General features: G+C 45.1%; 2 protein-coding genes across 30 annotated transcripts in view; one reads left to right on the plus strand and one right to left on the minus strand.

Moving 5' to 3' along the window:
- The window catches only part of camk2g2 (calcium/calmodulin-dependent protein kinase (CaM kinase) II gamma 2), a 57,498-nt gene extending 52,608 nt beyond the window's left edge, over positions 1 to 4,890 (plus strand). For all 25 annotated transcript variants that reach the window (XM_068567558.1, XM_068567559.1, XM_068567561.1 and 22 more), the window contains 2 exons: positions 9 to 260; positions 1,044 to 4,890. In XM_068567558.1, the coding sequence (XP_068423659.1) occupies positions 9 to 241 (233 nt within the window). In that variant the 3' untranslated portion in view covers positions 242 to 260; positions 1,044 to 4,890. The remainder of the gene's footprint in view (positions 1 to 8; positions 261 to 1,043) is intronic.
- Positions 4,891 to 6,599: 1,709 nt separating this feature from the next.
- The window catches only part of ccdc88ab (coiled-coil domain containing 88Ab), a 63,717-nt gene continuing 52,724 nt past the window's right edge, over positions 6,600 to 17,592 (minus strand). For 2 of the 5 annotated variants that reach the window (XM_068567245.1, XM_068567243.1), the window contains 7 exons: positions 16,421 to 16,498; positions 14,437 to 14,679; positions 14,148 to 14,201; positions 12,002 to 12,091; positions 11,040 to 11,323; positions 7,870 to 10,290; positions 6,600 to 7,205 (listed from right to left, as the gene is read on the minus strand). In XM_068567245.1, coding sequence (XP_068423346.1) covers positions 9,349 to 10,290; positions 11,040 to 11,323; positions 12,002 to 12,091; positions 14,148 to 14,201; positions 14,437 to 14,679; positions 16,421 to 16,498 — 1,691 coding nt within the window. In that variant the 3' untranslated portion in view covers positions 6,600 to 7,205; positions 7,870 to 9,348. Of the gene's footprint in view, positions 7,206 to 7,869; positions 10,291 to 11,039; positions 11,324 to 12,001; positions 12,092 to 12,750; positions 12,832 to 14,147; positions 14,202 to 14,436; positions 14,680 to 16,420; positions 16,499 to 17,592 lie in introns of all 5 variants that reach the window. The other 3 variants (XM_068567248.1, XM_068567247.1, XM_068567246.1) reach the window with 3 other exon arrangements.

The raw sequence follows: 17,592 nt of genomic DNA on the forward strand, positions 1-17,592 counted from the left end.
CCCCGCAGTGCTGAGTAAAAACAGCAAGCCGGTGCACACCACCATCCTCAACCCCCACGTCCACCTGATCGGCGAGGACGCCGCCTGCATCGCGTACATCCGCCTGACGCAGTACATGGACGGCCAGGGCCGGCCGCGCTCCTGCCAGTCAGAGGAGACGCGCGTGTGGCATCGCCGGGAAGCCAAATGGCTCAACGTGCACTTCCACTGCTCGGGAGCACCGGCTGCACCTCTGCAGTGAGCTGAGAACACAGGCCCAGGTAGGGGGGAGGGTGCTCGAGGTTGTTGGGGCTTTATGCACGGATTGTGGTGGAATCAGGGGTTTCCAAAATGTTGAGGACTCTGTGACAATTTAGGGCGCAAACGGGAAGAGTGCACACGTAACAAAATGTCTTTTCCATCCGCTTTAAAACCTTTTTTCATGACATACATTACAACACTTTAATAACACATTCATGACATTTAATTCTGAAACTGTGTTTAACTTCTTTTTTTAATAGTATACTATTCTTTTACGGCACTTAGAAACATATTTTGTCCCACTGTACTCTTATAACTTATTTTATGTATTTTTTTTTCACATTTCTTATGACATACACATTATTTTTTTCAATTTTACTGTCACTCATCACATACTCCACCTATTTAATCATATTTCTTAGAATGTACAATACAGCGTTTCTTTTTAATGACATTCATATCATACAGAGATATATAATGGGACAATTACATTTCATACTAGTTTTTTTATTAAATATTTACAGGACATTTGACGATGACCTTTTATGACTTTTAAATGGTCTTTGTCATGACATTATTTTATGTAATTTCTTAAGCTTTGAATCGCACAAACAAGATTCCAGTGACTGATATCTTCCCTCGAAAAAGAGATTTTTTAATCTCTTTAGGACTCTCCTGGTTAAATAAATATCACAAAACCTCTACATATAAACCCTAAACCATCTGCTTTGCTAGATATAAATATAGATATATCTTTAGAGTAACCGTTCTCTCACTGACCTTTTGCCCTCTTCCTTCTCCAGCTTTGCCTGAACTCTAAAGCTGTTTGGAGCATTTATCTCCGTGGTCGGGTTGGTGCCTGCGTCCGGACCAGGAAGCGGCCGCCTGGGAAGTTGTAAAAACATAAAAGTGGGGGGAAAAAATACATTCAAAATTAAACGACAAAAACAAGAAGCATATTTTAAACAGCTTGCCTGAATGACCGATCACACAGACCAACGCCACCGATCCAGTCCGACCCCCCTCGCTTTGTGACCGTTTGGGGCCCCGCCTCCTCGCAGAAGGTGCATGCTTCTGGCGGCGACACGGCGGCGACGCCGTCCTGGTCCTCGTCTCCCACGGCCTTTTTATTTCCCCGTCTGTTTTGTCTGCTATCAGGAAAAAGTATTAAAACTGTTAGATATATATAGATATATATAAACAGAAACACCAGTACACGTCACATAGAGAATAGAACGGGGGGGCAGCACGTATAATATTGGAAATAAATAGAACCTCGTCTACTAGTTTTTGTTTTACAGATCACAGGTATATTTGGGTATTTATGGGAACTGGAGAGACTAATATCAACTTAATCAGAGTTTAACATCCATTTGAAGTGTTTGGTTCCAGCCAGTTTTAACGTGGTTGTTGAAAAGGGTGAATCTTAATAGAATTGTGTATAAATAGATATTTATAAAGGAGAAAAAGGGGGAAACATGACCTACTATCAGGGTGAAGGGGGTGGAGTTAAGCATGTGTTTTATGTCGTTTTGCTTTTCTTTTTTTTTTGCCTTGAGGTCTCAAGGTGTAAATACCAACACAATTATTCACACACCATGCATGTACACACACACAGACACACTCAACGTCGCTGTGCTCCAGCCTTCAAGGTTGAGCCTCTCTCTCTCTCTCTCGAGCTTTAGACGCCGTTGTGTCTCACTCAGCTCATCCTGAAGTTGCAGAAGGCCTCCATCGGTGATGTCGTTGACCACTGGGAGGCGCCATTAATGTCTGAAGCTCCTCCCATCTCTAAACGACCTAACCTGAAAGCATTTTTTTACTTTTCTTCCATCTGCGTTTTGTGTGTTTTTGATGTGAAGCTTGAACTTTTGAAACTATCTAATGGCCCGTACTGTTTTTTTTTGCACTGACACTTACGACTCGACGCTGTTGCGTTCGCTCTCCTGAGGGAGCGAGAACCGCTCTGCAACTTCAGGTCACGCTCGCCAAAACGCTTCCCAGTCCACCCTACCTCTCTCCCCCCCCCCCCTCTACTTCCATCATTCCTGCCTCTTGCATACTCTTCACATCCGTCACTTAAAGCGATTATTACTGCCCCGAGTAGCGACTCGCTGTGTAATGATGATGTCACCCTTATTGCCCGTCCCTTGTTTCCGATTGTGTTCTTAAAACGTGTGTGTGTGTTGTCCGTCTTTGGATTGCTGTATTTCTGTGTGAAGTCCTGGACATATATATTTAAAAAAAAAAAAGCATGTTAAAAAGAGAATGCAGCTGAAGGATTGGACAAAAAAAACCAAACAGGGCATGATGGGAAAGAGGGCTGGAGGGCTGTGGGACCTTTTGGCTGATGGCAATCAATGGAGTCGGTCCTTTTTGTCACTGTTTCTGTTGTAAATGTGACGGTCGTTAGTGTTTTTAATGTTGATCTTTTTTATAGTTGTTTTAGCCAGAACTGTAATGGAAAAGAAACTAATGGAGGGGGGAGACTGCCACGCCCCTTTTTACTGCCTCTATTCCCCCTCTCACACACTGATCAACACACACACACACACACACACTGAATGCTGAAATCTTGAGACAAAAGCACTTCTTCTTCTGTGGCTAATATTAAAACTCATCACATGACTCTCCCTTTAAAGAGGACAACACATATCTCGGTGTTATAGTGGAACTTCACAGCACTTTTTTTTTTTTCTCACCGTGCTTTGCGAGTGTGTGTGTGTGCGTGTGTGTGTGTGCTACGCTGCTTCCAAAGCGACTCGTGCTCTGCTTTGGCTGTTGCTCGGTGGCCACGATGACGCTTCAAAAGCGTCACCTTCGTGGTTTTGTACGTACACTGACGAGGGGACGGTAGAGTAGATTTTTAAAAACAAAATATATATATATAAAAAAAACACACACATTCAGAATCATCCGTGAGATCCGTCCTCCTGTATCAACCGGATGTGCTTCTCGCTGTGACATATCAGACATGCCATAAAAACTGTCGCTCACACACTTTTTTTTTCGCACCATGATGACGATGCGTTGTAAAATCATTACTGAAACTATGTGATGTGTGTGTTTTTTTATGGCTCTGTTTGTGCTGTGGGCCCAGTGGTGTGTGTGTGTGTGTGTGTGTGTGTGTGTGTGTGTGTGTGTGTGTGTGTGTGTGTGTGTGTGTGTGTGTGTGTGTGTGTGTGTGTGTGGAAGCCGCCGACCCCACGAGATGCTTTTCTGTGTGTATTTCCTCATGCGGGTGTTTGAATGGAGTTTGCCGAAGTATTTGGACAGTTGAAATTGAAAATTTATCGGATCAATACGAAGCCAGAATCGATCAGTTTGTAGGACGGAGCTGTAAACGATGGCTTTAAAAACAGAGGCCGCGTCCCCTCCAGTTGGTCCGTCTCGCTCTGTTATTTAATAAAACAGCTGATATTAATGTTAGTTACACTCATGCTTTTCCTGCCGTCACAATGGACTCATGGACAGATGTTGACTGAAGAACAGGCAGCTGCTGCAGTCGGCCTCATTGTCGGCGTAGAAAAGACACTTTAATTTTTTTTTAATCCATCGACAGATTTTTTGACCTCCAAAAAATGTATATTTTCAGATTTATATACATTTCAATATTTGACTTAAATTCATTTTGAATTAATGGATGCAGATTTGACAATCACTCAACTAATGTGTCTTTCTTGGATCACATGACTACAATTTAACCAATAACTCTAAATTATTAGTAACTTCATGTTTTGGCTTGACAGACGATGAGCCAAGTTATCAATCTCAAAGAAATCTTTAATCCAGTTTTTTAAACTCAAACCACACATTCTGATAGTTGGGTTTAATATTTCAGACACTTTTAAATGTCAAAATGAATATTCTGCAGTAAGTTGTCACAAGTATGTGTATTTTCTCATTAAATTGAAAAGCCGTGGCCTGTCTGAGGACGACAGAGTGTCAAGGAGATCCATTGTGATGTCATCGATTGCTATTTTAACGCGACAGGGTATCGACTTTTGAGTCTCACTGTAAATAGAAAACGTGACCAAAAACCCGCTTCCCTTCACACGGAGCGACTCCACAGAAGAACGATTCAGTCGGTCGAACGTCGTCTCGCTTCATATACATTTTTGTGACTCCGTCGTTGAAATACTTTGGCAAATGTGGTCTCATATTTATTAATGGAAACAGAACCTGAGGGGAAGGGAAGTGTCGTTGAAGAAGAATCTTTTTAAAAACCACAATCTTATACATCCACACCATATATGCAGTTCTACAAATGGAGGAAATATGCATGTCTACTTTCTGGTAATTTTTCACTGTTTGCTTGATAAAGAAATGGAAATCTATGTTACTTGCATCCTCAAGGTTATGAAATGGCTCCGTCCGAGATATCAAGAGATGTGATCTTGCAGTCAAACGCATACATGATTAGAAAAAGCCTTAGCTTGTATGTAAGTACGTTTGTTGCATTGTAGCCTTATACTAAAGGGACTACGTGTGTCTATACTCTGAGTTTCATTTGGATGCTGGATTTTTTTGCATGATCATACAGTTAATAAACATATTTAAAAAAAACTATCAGGTGTTTGTTTGGATGGTTGTTCTTTATAGCTTTGTTATTAGGCAATGAAAGAGTATTTAATAAATATGGCATTTCAATACCAGTGTCTGTTTCTCTCATTTTGCAGCTGTTTTTAAATGGAGCATTAAGACAATATTGGTTGACAATACAATTTAAAACTATTTGAAAAATGTTAATACATGGATTTTTACCATTTAGCATAGCTGGATCAAGAAAATACATTTGTTGGGTGAAATTAAAATGTATATTTGAAACATTGACTACCTTACACTGGATTTTCCATCCATACAGACCAATATTTACAATCGCATATGTACCATTATACTTTATTAGTTATACCTGCAGTACTGACGGCTACCTCTAGGGGGAGCCAAAGACCAGACAAACCAAGGTAAACGTTACAAGGCAAGAAGCATCTCTTCAAACATGCAGCGAGCATGTCAGCAGGAGAACTTGTAATATCTTCATAATTATGTCTGTCCTCAATCAGCTGCCTGGTTTATGCACTTAAACTGGATGACCAGCATGAAAATGAACATTTCCAGCAATCCAAACCAAATCCCTTCAATGTTAATTATGGGATACACATCTTATTTCTGCTCATGCATTTGAAAGTTAGACAAAACAAGCGGTATCTTCTAATCTAACTTGGCATTTGTGCAGAATGTTCTCTTTATTGTGTGTGTGTGTTCATGTTCAGAAAATTACAAACATTAATACCATCAACACCTCAACAGCCACAGAAATGACTGAACATTTACATCAACATCTCTGAAATAAATTCTACCTTATTGGGTTTTGTTTATATTTTCAGTTTCATTAAAATGATAGTATATTAGGTACACCTGTACAGTTCCATCGAGAGTAAACAGTATATGATACAATCTGCTGTACAATGTTTGTACTCCATTTTTTTTTTCTCCTCAGAGCTAAAATGTATTAAGACTTAAAACAGCTTCATAAGAGACAGTCTGCGTTTCATTTCCTGAAGCTCCTCTCAAAGGGGTCGTCTCTTTCTAGAAAAAGTATATTGGCGTCGTCTTCCACCATTTCAATTCTTTACCTGTACGATCAAGACACGAGGACCTTCAGCCGGCGGTGTCGTGGAAGAGCTCAGCCAATAAACCACAGGAGCCAGGCGCGTGGTAGTCTTGATGAATTTTAATTACATCAAATGGATTTATGTAAAAAGTGGAAAAGGAGGAAAACACTGGGTTTCATCATCATCACCGTCATGTTCAACACAGCAACAGACATCTGCATGTACCGGGTGGGTCACAGGTCACCTCTACACCGAGGGTCCATCTCAGGAAGTAGACACACGATACTGAGGAAGTACAAAGTCCACTGTGCTTTTACTGTTAAGTTCCTTTCCAGAGCAGGATGGGAAGCGACAAATGAGATGGTTTAGTGACGTTTCAATGACAGAGGAATCAAGCTAAGATGAACAGTGTGTGTGTGTGTGTGTGTGTGTATGCGTGTATGTGTGTGTGGCTGTCAACTACAGGTGACCTGGAACACTCCCATGATTAGTGTCTCTCTCAATCACACAACCTTCACTCATGATTGGCAGGCAGCAGGCGCCAATCACACAGCTGTCATGGCTTCACGTCCAAGTCCAATTTGGCAAAATCCCCCACTGGACGGCGTGCTCCTCTCTGATTGGACAAAGGAAGTGGGGCGATCGGGGGCTGATTGATTGCTCCATGCAGATTGTGATTCTTCGGCCCGGAAAATAAAAGCAGGTCGAGTCGCAAATGTTTGGTGCTGACATGCTTTGAAAATGTTTTTTTGTGCGAGCGCACAACTGAACGCCGTCTTTGCTCGTCCATGCTGCCCATTCACAAAAAAACAAATGGCTTTGGGCAGAAGAAGGTCCGGCTGAGTTTAAAAGTTGCACACAAGATCCCAAAAAACAAAACAAAAAAATCAGAGTCATCGGTCTGGTTTAAGATCGCCCTTTTTTTTAGGCTGAACGTGTGAACATTGGCACTTAATCGTAGTCCGTAGAGACGAGTGCACATCTAGCGGTCCGTCACGCTGAAGGAGGCATGGCAGTGCGATCGGCCACCGCTCGAGTCTTTATAGAAAACACAAACTGTCACAGCAACATTTTCTAGTATTTTCGGTTTCCTTGATTCAAGGAAGAAAGACAAAAACAGAGAAGGAAGCCACGTTTCTCTACTGAAGGGTCCTTGGAGGGGCGGGAGTTTAAAACAAGAGCGAAAAAGGGAAGAAAAAGGAAACTGGGATATACAATCTTTTCTCACTGTAGACGGTCTCAGCAGATTAACTCTACTAGGCTTCAGACACACAGCTCCAAGGCCACCTTTCTCTCTGAGTGCCGGGGTAAGCACAGAGGAGTGGAAAAAAAAGAGTAGAAGAAGAGAAACTTAGACAGATCAGAAAGTAAAGAGGAAGAGAGTTGAAAGAAAACAACAAGAGAACACAGAAGGACACAAAAAAAAGAAGAAAAATTAAGATCTTTAAAGTCAGAAGTTGTACCAGCAGACAGTGAAATACCAGAGGAGACAGTCTGGGTCTACATGCATCATCAGAGGGGAACAAGGAGAGGGGGGAAGGATTTCAGCGTTACACTGAAGCCATGCAGCAACAACGAGCAGCAAAGGGGCCAACTTTAGTTTCACCAGGAGGGAAGGACCTTCAGCAGCAACACGGGGAAGCATCGTGGAGGAAGGAAGGACACGGCGAGGCACTCCTCTTGTTGTGGAGGGAGGAAAGGGGGGCGGGGGGGAGGAGTCGGGAGGACACAAACAGGCAGGGGTTCACCCACTGAGAGCAACATGGCTTAAACGCCCCCATATGCCATGCAGACCCGGGTCCCATCGGGCTCTGAACGGGCGTGTGGCACCACGGGGACGGTGGAGCGACGGACAGGACGGTGACAGAAGCAGGGGGAAGCGAGTGCATGGGCAGGATGGACGACATCTGTTACACCATGTTTTAGGTTCCCATGGAGACAAGACCGAACCCCCCCCCCCCCCTCCCTCCCCCACCACACCGGATCCCAAACCCTGTGAGCAGCACTCACTCACCACGCGCTCGCAGCATGGTAGCAGACAGACGAGGGTAGGAAGGAGGGAGAGGGGGGCGGGGCTTAGCAGCTTGGCTGCGGCTCCCCGCTCCTGCTTTTAGACTTTCTGCCCTCCACATCTGTAGGACAAAGGCAATGTTTGTGTTACATCTGGAGACAGCGGCAAGACATTCACCTCATACCTGCATGTGGATAAATACGTTAAAGCGACTTCAAACACAGAGAACAAAAAAAAGAAAAGCAGCAGGAATAAATACGGATCCAGAGGCAGGCGGTCCTGCTCGTGTCGGCGCTTAAAGCGGCGATGGTCTTTGATTATAACTTAATGCTTACAACAATATTGCCAGTCGAAAAAGACATCATTACATATCATCCAGTCCCAATTTGTGAATTACCAAAAGTAATGACGCTTCATTCACAAAACAACCTGAAGACTATTCTTACTATCTTGACTTCCTCTTTTAATAACTCAATCAAGGGCTGACAAAAAACTAAAATATTATAAAATCGCCCACGTCAGCCTTTCTTCACCTTCGTTGTCAACCAGCTCTACCTTCCCTCAGGTTATTTTAGGAATGAAGCGTCATCATTTTGTCACCAGATGTCCGTTCAGACCCAGCGGAGCAAACGCTCCGTCCCATTATTAATATGATAGAAAAACAAAATACAGAAAAAGGTGTCAAATACAGAAACAAACCATACGCCACATCAATACCAAACACACACACAAAAAAAAGACAACCATTTTGATCACAGCAATCAAAATGAGCGTTTCAGGTTGGACAGAACAAAGCCATGCAATTTAGTGGATGATGCAACAAAGTTTAAAAAATAAAAAAAAGCAGTGAAAAAGACATCCAGTCATCCTTAAACCATCAAGACATCCTCATGAACAGGAAGTGGAAAAGTTAACCTATTATCTGACATTGAAAAATATTACTTTGGGTTTGTCACGAAGACATTGCTGCTACGAGATACGTCCCACAATGCTTTGCTCTCCAGCAGTGAAACATTTTTTTAGGTATTTTTCTTATTTTTAACGCATCTTGGTGACAAGTTCCCCGAATCTCTCTTATCTCCCCTCACTGCTAACTTGACATTCAAGCTAACAGAAAAGCTCCGCCTCAACCGTGACACAACAAACCCCTAAAAAAAAAAAAATGCAGATAATAGTGTCGTGTTAGCCAGTCAAACAGATTTGATGAGGAAACAAAACAATATGGCTGTCGGGTGAAGAACAATCGTCAAAGTCCCGCCCCCGAGGAAAAGAACAAGAAGAACAGGTGACAAAAAATTAAATAAAATCGATTCACCAATCGGCACCATGGCAAACAGAAAAAGACCGAAAAACAAATACACCACACAGAGATAGTGCTCCAATAAATACATGCAAAGGCTTTTTATCCATCTTTTCATTTTCCCCTTTTTTTTTTTTTTTTTTTTTTTTAAAACGTGGAGTTTGGAAGAACCTCCCCGTCACTCACACACACCCGTACTCGTACCACAGAGACTGGTTGTCCTCTGGGTTCGGGGACTGGTCCGAATCATTCACACAACCCGGATCGGAGCCCTCGGTGGACTCTTTCAAAATGGCGGGGCTCGATCGCGTCTGGCCGTTTGATTGGCTGTGAGGGTCCTGGTCTGGGTTGGAGTTATGGTTGGGGATAGAGGGAGGAGGGGGAGGCGGGTGTGTTTTATTTGGAACGGGAGGCCCACTGATGTTGCTGACTAAGCTGGGGTTGAGAGACAGGAAGGGGAGCTTTTTGCCCACCGACTCGCTAAAGATGGAGTCCTTGAACACGGACTCCACCGTGAAGGAAGGGCCGAGGAAAGACTGGAGGGTGGAGAGGTCGGGGTCCTCCGAGCTACGGCAAGGTAAGCTGAGGGACTTGGGCAGGGGGGGGTTGGCGGCGGCGGCGGCGGTGGTGAGGGGTCCCTTTAGGTCGGTGCTGATGGGGTGGTACTCACTGGGTGGCGGCTGGGAGCGAACGCCGGCCTTGGCGGAGGCGACGGCGAGAGCGGCGTCGACGGACACCGGCTGCCGGCAGTCCTTGGAGAGCAGGTCGTGGATGCTGGTGCGGCGCGAGCTGCCCTCGGCGGTGGAGATGACGCTGCTGGCGCGCGGCAGCGTGGAGGACGCCAGGTCCAGGCGCCCCGACACCGACGTGGCTTTGCTCTGCGACGACAGGCCGGAGCGGGGCGGGGCGGAGCCTCTCACGCGGGTGCTCTCCGCCTTGCGCAGGGTCGGGCGGCCCGGCTGGCCGCCGGCTCGCGGCGGGCGGTCGGCGCCCGCCGGCGCCGCCCTCCCGCTGGACGAGCGCAGGATGCCTCGGCTCTTCGTCAAAGCGCGCTCTTTCGGCACGTGCTCGGAGGAGGTGGAGAGGCGAGGAGAGTCCACGGTGAGGTTCTCCTGACTGCCCGACTGCAGGAGGCGGAGCAAAAGAAGCAGAGGATGATGAAGCACCGGCACCTCCAAGTACAGAGCCCGCCTTGTGTATGTGCGTTTTGTCATGTCATCACTCATCAGACCTAGACAACCTGTTCATCTAGCCTCTCCATTTGGCTTTCAACGTGGACCAAATTCATGCATTTTACCTTTAAAACATAGCCTACGAATGTTTGGGTGAATATTCCTGGATTTTATTTAGCGCTAATGAAGAAATGTGAACGTCAGCGCAATAACACATAAAATACCATGCAATCCTTTCATATTATGGCTTTTTTTTTAAATATTTTTTGTATCATTTGTCATAAGTCTTTTAAAATTATTAATTGATTTTTATTTATTCATTTTTTACTAAAATTGCAAAACATTTTCTGGTTCCTGCTTCTCCAAATTAAGGACTCTGAAATGAGTAGTAAAACACATTTATTTGGGTTTTGGACATCGACAAGAAAGTTGTCGATGTGCTCTGAAAATGATATTGGGAATACTTACTTTTTTAAAATAATTTTTCATAAAACAGGTTTTACAGATAAAACAATGTATCAAGGAAATAATCAGCAGATGAATTGTTCATAAAAAATAGCCTCAAAGTCCAGCTTTAAATTGCTCCCTCACATGACTGAATGACTCCATCATAACTGAGACAACATTTAACTTTGATCTGCTTCATCAGGATGTTTTTTTTTTTTATAAAACATCCGTCACAGCCACGTCGGCGGCCTCACCTCTGCAGGATCGATGCCCTCATCCAGGAACTGCTGCAGGGAGAGCACCTCCTTGGCTGGGGATCCCGTCTTGGTGCTCTGGGTCGGGCCGGCGCCGGCGCCTGCAGCCGTGGACGGGTCGAGCGACCTGCGCAGCAGCATGGGGCTCTGGTGGGAGGAGCGCGAGATGCTGGGCTGCTGGACCGGGCTGCTGCCGCTGCTGGACCAGACCTCCTGGTCCAGACTCAGGCTGAACTCGCCGCTGCTCTCGCTGTGAGGCCGGCTGAGGCTGCCGTTCAACGCGCCTGCGGGGAGGCGGTCAGTGAACGCAACACAGGGAAAGTTTAGAGACCGTTCCCACTCACCACGAGGATCTGCATCAGTATCACTCCTCTCCTGCACTGCCATCAATATATATGTATGACAGTCATTTACAAGCAAAATGTAAAATGGATAATGCCAATATACTCATTTTTTGTCGTGTGACGTCTCTTATTAAACCTTTAAAACCCGATTTCCTTTATAGTTTCTGATATTGCTCTTGAATAAAACATCACTGATGAGTTGAAAATGAGAGAAAAAGGTAAGATTTTAGGAGTGTGTTGAAGCTTCAATGAGCGGTCAGTTAAACCTACATTGAATATTAAATATATCCATGAAGCAGTAACAGTGCACCTGCCACTCACACACTTGCGAAATTAAAGTTAAAAGTCTAAATGTAGCATCCAGGCTCTGCGTCAGCCAGAGATTTTGATTCGACTAAAAATAATTAATAATCTTCCTCGAGCGGAGAGAGAGGAAAGTAAACCCTTCACTTTTAAAATCAGGATTAAAGCGACTCCACGGTGAAGTAAAGGCATGAAAGAAAAAAGATACAGGGAGCAAAGGAGGAGGACGAGAACGGAAAGTTGAGTGAAGAAAAGGGAGGAGAGTTGAGGGGAGGAGGAAGAGGAGGAGGAGGAGGAGGAGGAGGAAGAGCATACCTTTGCCCTCCAGAGGAGAAGTGAGGTGGGAGTTATTGTTACTATTACTACTGGTGCTCCTGTTTCTACGGAGACTGGTGGGTCTGCAGGCTGGGTAAGGGACAAGAGGGAACACACACACACACACACACACACACACACACACACACACACACACACAGTTAGAATATATACACTTCACATGGATCCACAAAGACATGCACTGACAAAGAGTAACACGTAGGTGTGCGCCGACAGTGCGCCTCCTGCTGGGCCGGCAGATGGCACATGCCAGGCAGAGGGACGGGATGTGTGGCTCGGTGCCAGGCCGCCGCACCAATGTGTCCAGTCGGTAAACAAAGAAAGGAGTGACGGAGGGGCCAGCGAGACGCTTGAGTCTGAGGACCGGCCCACCTCAGTGGAAAAAGGGAACCGATAGAGACAATACTTGAATGACAGCGGGTGAGAGATTCGTGGTCAAATAAAAGAATACATGGACGGCTTTATGTGAAGAGGAGGAGGAGGCGCTGAGAAGGAAGGAAGGAAAGGAAAATAAGTGGTGACATTGTGACCTTGCTTCTTCACCGTGTTTGTGGGGACAGTTTCAGCTGGAAACCAGGCACCGTGAAATCAGTTCAAACTGGTTTTCAGGACACCGAATGAGCATTTCTAAGTGAACGATGGCATCACTGGTCCTCGTTGGAGGCTCTCGTCATGTCTAGAAAACCAGCGCAGAGTGGGATCCGGTGCCGAGGAGTGGTCACACTTACAACCGACGCCACGGGGAACCCTGCACATAACGCTCAGCTCTACAGGGGAAGGACACAGAGCCCTGCTACGCACCTGCAGGCCTGATAAAGCGCACATACGCACAACTCAACACACCCTGGTCGCGGCAACAACAACAAAAAAATCAATAGGAATATGAAGCATTAATGACTTTAAACCTAATGGCTGATGCACTATGAGTCATGTCCGGTGTGAGAGGGAGCGTTTCCTCTCGAACATTAGAGAGGTGCATCCTCCAGTGTCTTTATGTACAGTCTCACAATAATGTGGATTTCATGAGTGCATTCTGGGAATTCATCGGCTAAGTAGTCCAGTGTGGGCGCTAATGCAGATAACTCGACTGCAGGAGCAGGGGAAGTCAGACAGACAGCGACCGGCGTTAGCACTCTGTAGTTTCACACACACACACACACACACAAGTGTGACCTTCAGCAACAAAAAAAAGGCTCTCACTTAGAGCCAGTATTTGGTTTGTCCTTTCCAGGCTACTGTAGGAAGCTGGACAGGCTCCCTTTGGCGATATGAAGAGTCCATTCTAAGCTAACAAAAACACAACAATCCCTAGTTTCAGGTGGTTATCCTATGGAAGCCCAATACCGCCACAAAAAATAAATAAATAAGTCATAATTATGACCAAAAAAAAATCATGATTATGCCATCAGCAGTGGCGGAGATTTTTTTTGTCATGACTTTTTTTTTTGTCAACTTTTTTATCATGACTTTTTTTTGTCATGACCTTTGTTAGTGATACTTTTTTGTCATGACTGTCGATTTTTTTAAACTTTTTTTGTTATACTTTTTTTGGTCAAAATTATGATTTTTTTTTTGTGGCATAATTATGACTTTTTTTTGGCGGAAATGAGCTTCCATACTATACACTCTTGAAAACAGTTATGAATAGCATTTCTGCTAATAGAGCCCACCAATGCTACATATTGAGCCTTTACGTCTGATATAAACATAGTGCAGACTAAAAGGCATAAATGCATTGAAACAAATTAAAAAAAAAAAAAAAAACATTTTAAGACTTAGCTCTAATGCTACGACTGTGTGCAAGTAGTTTGGTGGCTGTTTAGGAACTGGGTCATCTTCATTAGAGCGGCACAGAACTGATGAATAGTTGCTTGGCTGCAGATTAACTGCCCTGGATAACGTCCTAAAGCCTGAATTAGAGTCAATCCTACTTGCAATGGAGGCTGATCTCTCTCTCCACTAAAACTGCTTTCCCAACTGTAGCTCAACCTTAATCGAGGTGCCGGAAGGCAGCCCAAAGATTAGCAGCGACATGACCTGCTTTTTTTTTTTTCGGGGCTCTTCAGTCTTTACTCATTCCTTACAGCTTTTACCAGCCTTTTTCTGGACTGATGTCAAATCTTACCTTGACTCTTGGGGTCATCTAAGGAGCCGGCAACATCTTCACAGGAGGCAATATCTGTGGAGACAAAAGACAGGTGCTACAGCTGGTTTTTCTCCCCCACTTTGATGGAAGAGGATTTCACCACCTACACATATGAATCTACACACAAATGAGTGCAGTCTACTAAACAAGGGGAAAATAAAAGTATAAAACAGATCTACAGATCCGTTCTCATACCTGAAATGCAATGAGTACATTTCTCCTTTGCCTCACACACACACACACACACAAATAAAACCAGCATCCTGACCTTTGACCTGAAGCCGGAGGTTGGCCCTGCTGTGGCCGGCAGTGGGCAGGGTGAGGGCGGCGCAGTCGATGGCGTTGGTGGAGTAGGCGAGCTCCTTCATGCGCTGCCCGCCGCCTCCGCGCCTGCTGCCCACGGTCATGTCGGCATCTCCGGCCTCGGCGCCGTCTAAGTTATCAATGCTGCTGGCCCACTGAGCCGTGGGGCCGCCCGCCACCGCCATGGTCTGCAGCAGGTCATTCATGGCTGAATGGACGAACGGAGGGAGGGAGGGAGGTTAGAGCGCGACAGGGACATTAGCCGCTCAGTTCATGCTCGTCTCTCAACTTTAACTCAATGTGATGGACATCTGTATCCCTTCAACCTGAGCCATTTTACATCCAACTGATTAGGAGACAATTCAGAAGGAGAAATCGGAAGACTTCCTCTGGATTACTGGTAACCTCATACTGGCTACGAGAGTAAGATACTTAGAAAAAAAAAATCATACATTTAATATTCTGTGATTATTGTTATTTTGTAGAATACAAGAATAATCAAACCCAGTATTTTTGGAAATCAGCGCATACGCAGGCATACAGAAAAAATAAAACATTCAAAAATATCACCCAAAGTGCATAAAGATGGCAGCTGCTCAGTCATCCTTTTGATATTTTTTTTTGGAAAAAGGTGATACATCCTCTTAGGAGGCCACTGTCTTTATGCACTTTGTTGACGTATGCGACGGTGGAGAAGCATGGAGGCGTGCACAGCTGCTCCCAGAACAAGTCCATGTCAGCAGAATGAGATCTGAAATGCAGCACACCGACAGACGGAGAGAGAGAGAGAGAAAGGGAGAGATCATCAAGGAGAGAGAGATACAGAGAGATACAGAGAGAGAGAGAGAGAGAGAGAGAGAGAGATCCAGACAGATTTACAGAAAAAAGAGAAAGAGAGAGAATAGAGGCTCCATTTCAGGTCCTCCATGGTGAGTGTGAGTTGAGGCGATCAGGCGGTTGCTGTCATGCTGTAATCAAAGATGGAGGCAAACACACCACAGGCGCATGAACGACAAACCCGCAGTCTCTCACCTGACCACACACACACACACACACACACACACACACACACACACACACACACACACACACACACACACACACACACACACACACACACACACACACACACACACACACACACACACGTTCATATGGTATCAGAAACAAAATGAAACCACAGAGCACATGACAAAGCTGCCTGTTGCACAATGATTTCCCACAGTGACCAAACTGAAAGATGAGGCTTCGGTAGATGACACTCAGGACCCAGAGAGATGAAACTGCACCAGACAACAAGGGACACATCTACAGAACGACTCCATTCTTTACTGTCACGTCAGTTTTTGGCACTATTTCCACGTCTTTCTTCCCAATACATTCTAGTTCTTTTGTGCGTCTTCGCTTGAATACAAAGTAGGTACAGTTTGTGTTATTATTATTATTCTTCACTCATCTGCTAACAGTGAGAATGACACTACGCTGGTGACACGCTACAGGAGGGAGTGGAGGTGGCAGACGCTGGGCGGAGGAGGTGACGGAGAGGTGGGTGCCACTAGACACAAATTAGAAGGACAAGTCACTGAGGTCACCAGATGCAGCAGCGTGGGGGTACAGCGGCCGTGCGTAGCGTTGTAAACTCGTGTGCAGACGTCTCTAAAAGATATCAGGTGACATCATCGGGTGACGTACTGAAACCTCGGGCTAAAATATGAAGAGGAATGTTAAAGACCGCCGGCCTGAGCAGGTTTACGAGCTGTGACTGAAACCTGGAGGCGGCCATACGGGTCCCTGTCTCGCCCCATCACACTGCCGCCGCCGCGAAATCAGTGACCGGTCCTTCTTTGTTTCTCCTCGTGCGGAGACGAGAGGGAGAGCAGGCGGAGGAGGAGGAGGAGGAGAAGGAGGAGGAGGAGAGGCTAGCGTGGCGGCTATCGGGGAGGTCTTACACATGGAGCGCCGGTAGATGGCCTTGGCCTTGTCTTTGTCCTTGGATCTGTTCCTCATGAAAGGCAACCTTTTTAAAGCTGTCGAGAGCGCAGCCAGAGACAGACAGCCGGGAGGGGGGGGAAGAGAGAGAGAGCGATAGAACGAGCCCGGGTGAGAGGTGGAGGAAAGAAAACAAAAGAAAAAAAAAGGAGGGCAGAACAGAGGGATGTGGTTAATGCTTTCACAAAGAGAACCAGAGGAGAGATGCAGAGAGAGACAAACAACGCAATAGACACAACCACTACAATACTACTACTTAGTATTTCATGGAAATACTGCTTGTATAATATCAGCAATGCTGGATACATTTAATGGACAACCATTTCTCTTTTTTTTTTACTTCACTAAGAGCTTTTTGGGTGGAATGAGACGCCTCCCACACACGTCTTCAAATCCTGAATAATACTTTTAAATAGGGCAGACTTCTGTGCAACGAGACGTAACGCGAACAAACACAATGTGTGCACATTATTTAAACGCACATTTTATCTGCACACGACAACACACACACACACAAGCACTCTCATGTCAATGGTCATGAGTGTCGTAGTCTGCTTTACACACTGTACACAACAAGACAACTGTCAACACATTAACACCGACACGAAACACAGGATGAAGAATATTAAATGGTGCAATCAGGAGAATGAAGAGGTCAGAGGGCAGCATCAGGGAGGACTGCAGGGTTTTTAATCCACATAACTCACTTCATTATTGCATATTTGACGGTGTATTGTCGTTGGTGCATGTCTTGAAATCACGTTTTTTTTTTAAAACTACAACATGTACTGAAATGTGTTCTTGTTTTTTGATTTTACCAAACACAAATGTCCTCTTTACACAGCTTTAAAAAGGTTAAGCTTGTAGCAAAGTGACCCATTTGACTGTTCAATGACGTAAACCTAAGAGCCCGTGTACAACCCGTCGTCCTTATTGCACATCTTCTACCAAATCCAGACCACCGGAAATTTGGGCTTGCATTGACTGACAGTCGGCCACAATGCATTGCACCTTTTAATAGCTCGGATGCTACGCTAGAGGGCGTTTCTCGGTTATTTACAGGTGAACTGCACAGATCAGCAGGTTGATGTTAACTGCGAGCTAATGAGCAAGTAACGAGGGAAGAATATTT

Source organism: Clinocottus analis, unplaced genomic scaffold (assembly GCF_023055335.1).
Source record: "Clinocottus analis isolate CAN_PGR_092001 unplaced genomic scaffold, fCliAna1.0.p SCAF_8, whole genome shotgun sequence".
NCBI lineage: Eukaryota > Metazoa > Chordata > Actinopteri > Perciformes > Cottidae > Clinocottus > Clinocottus analis.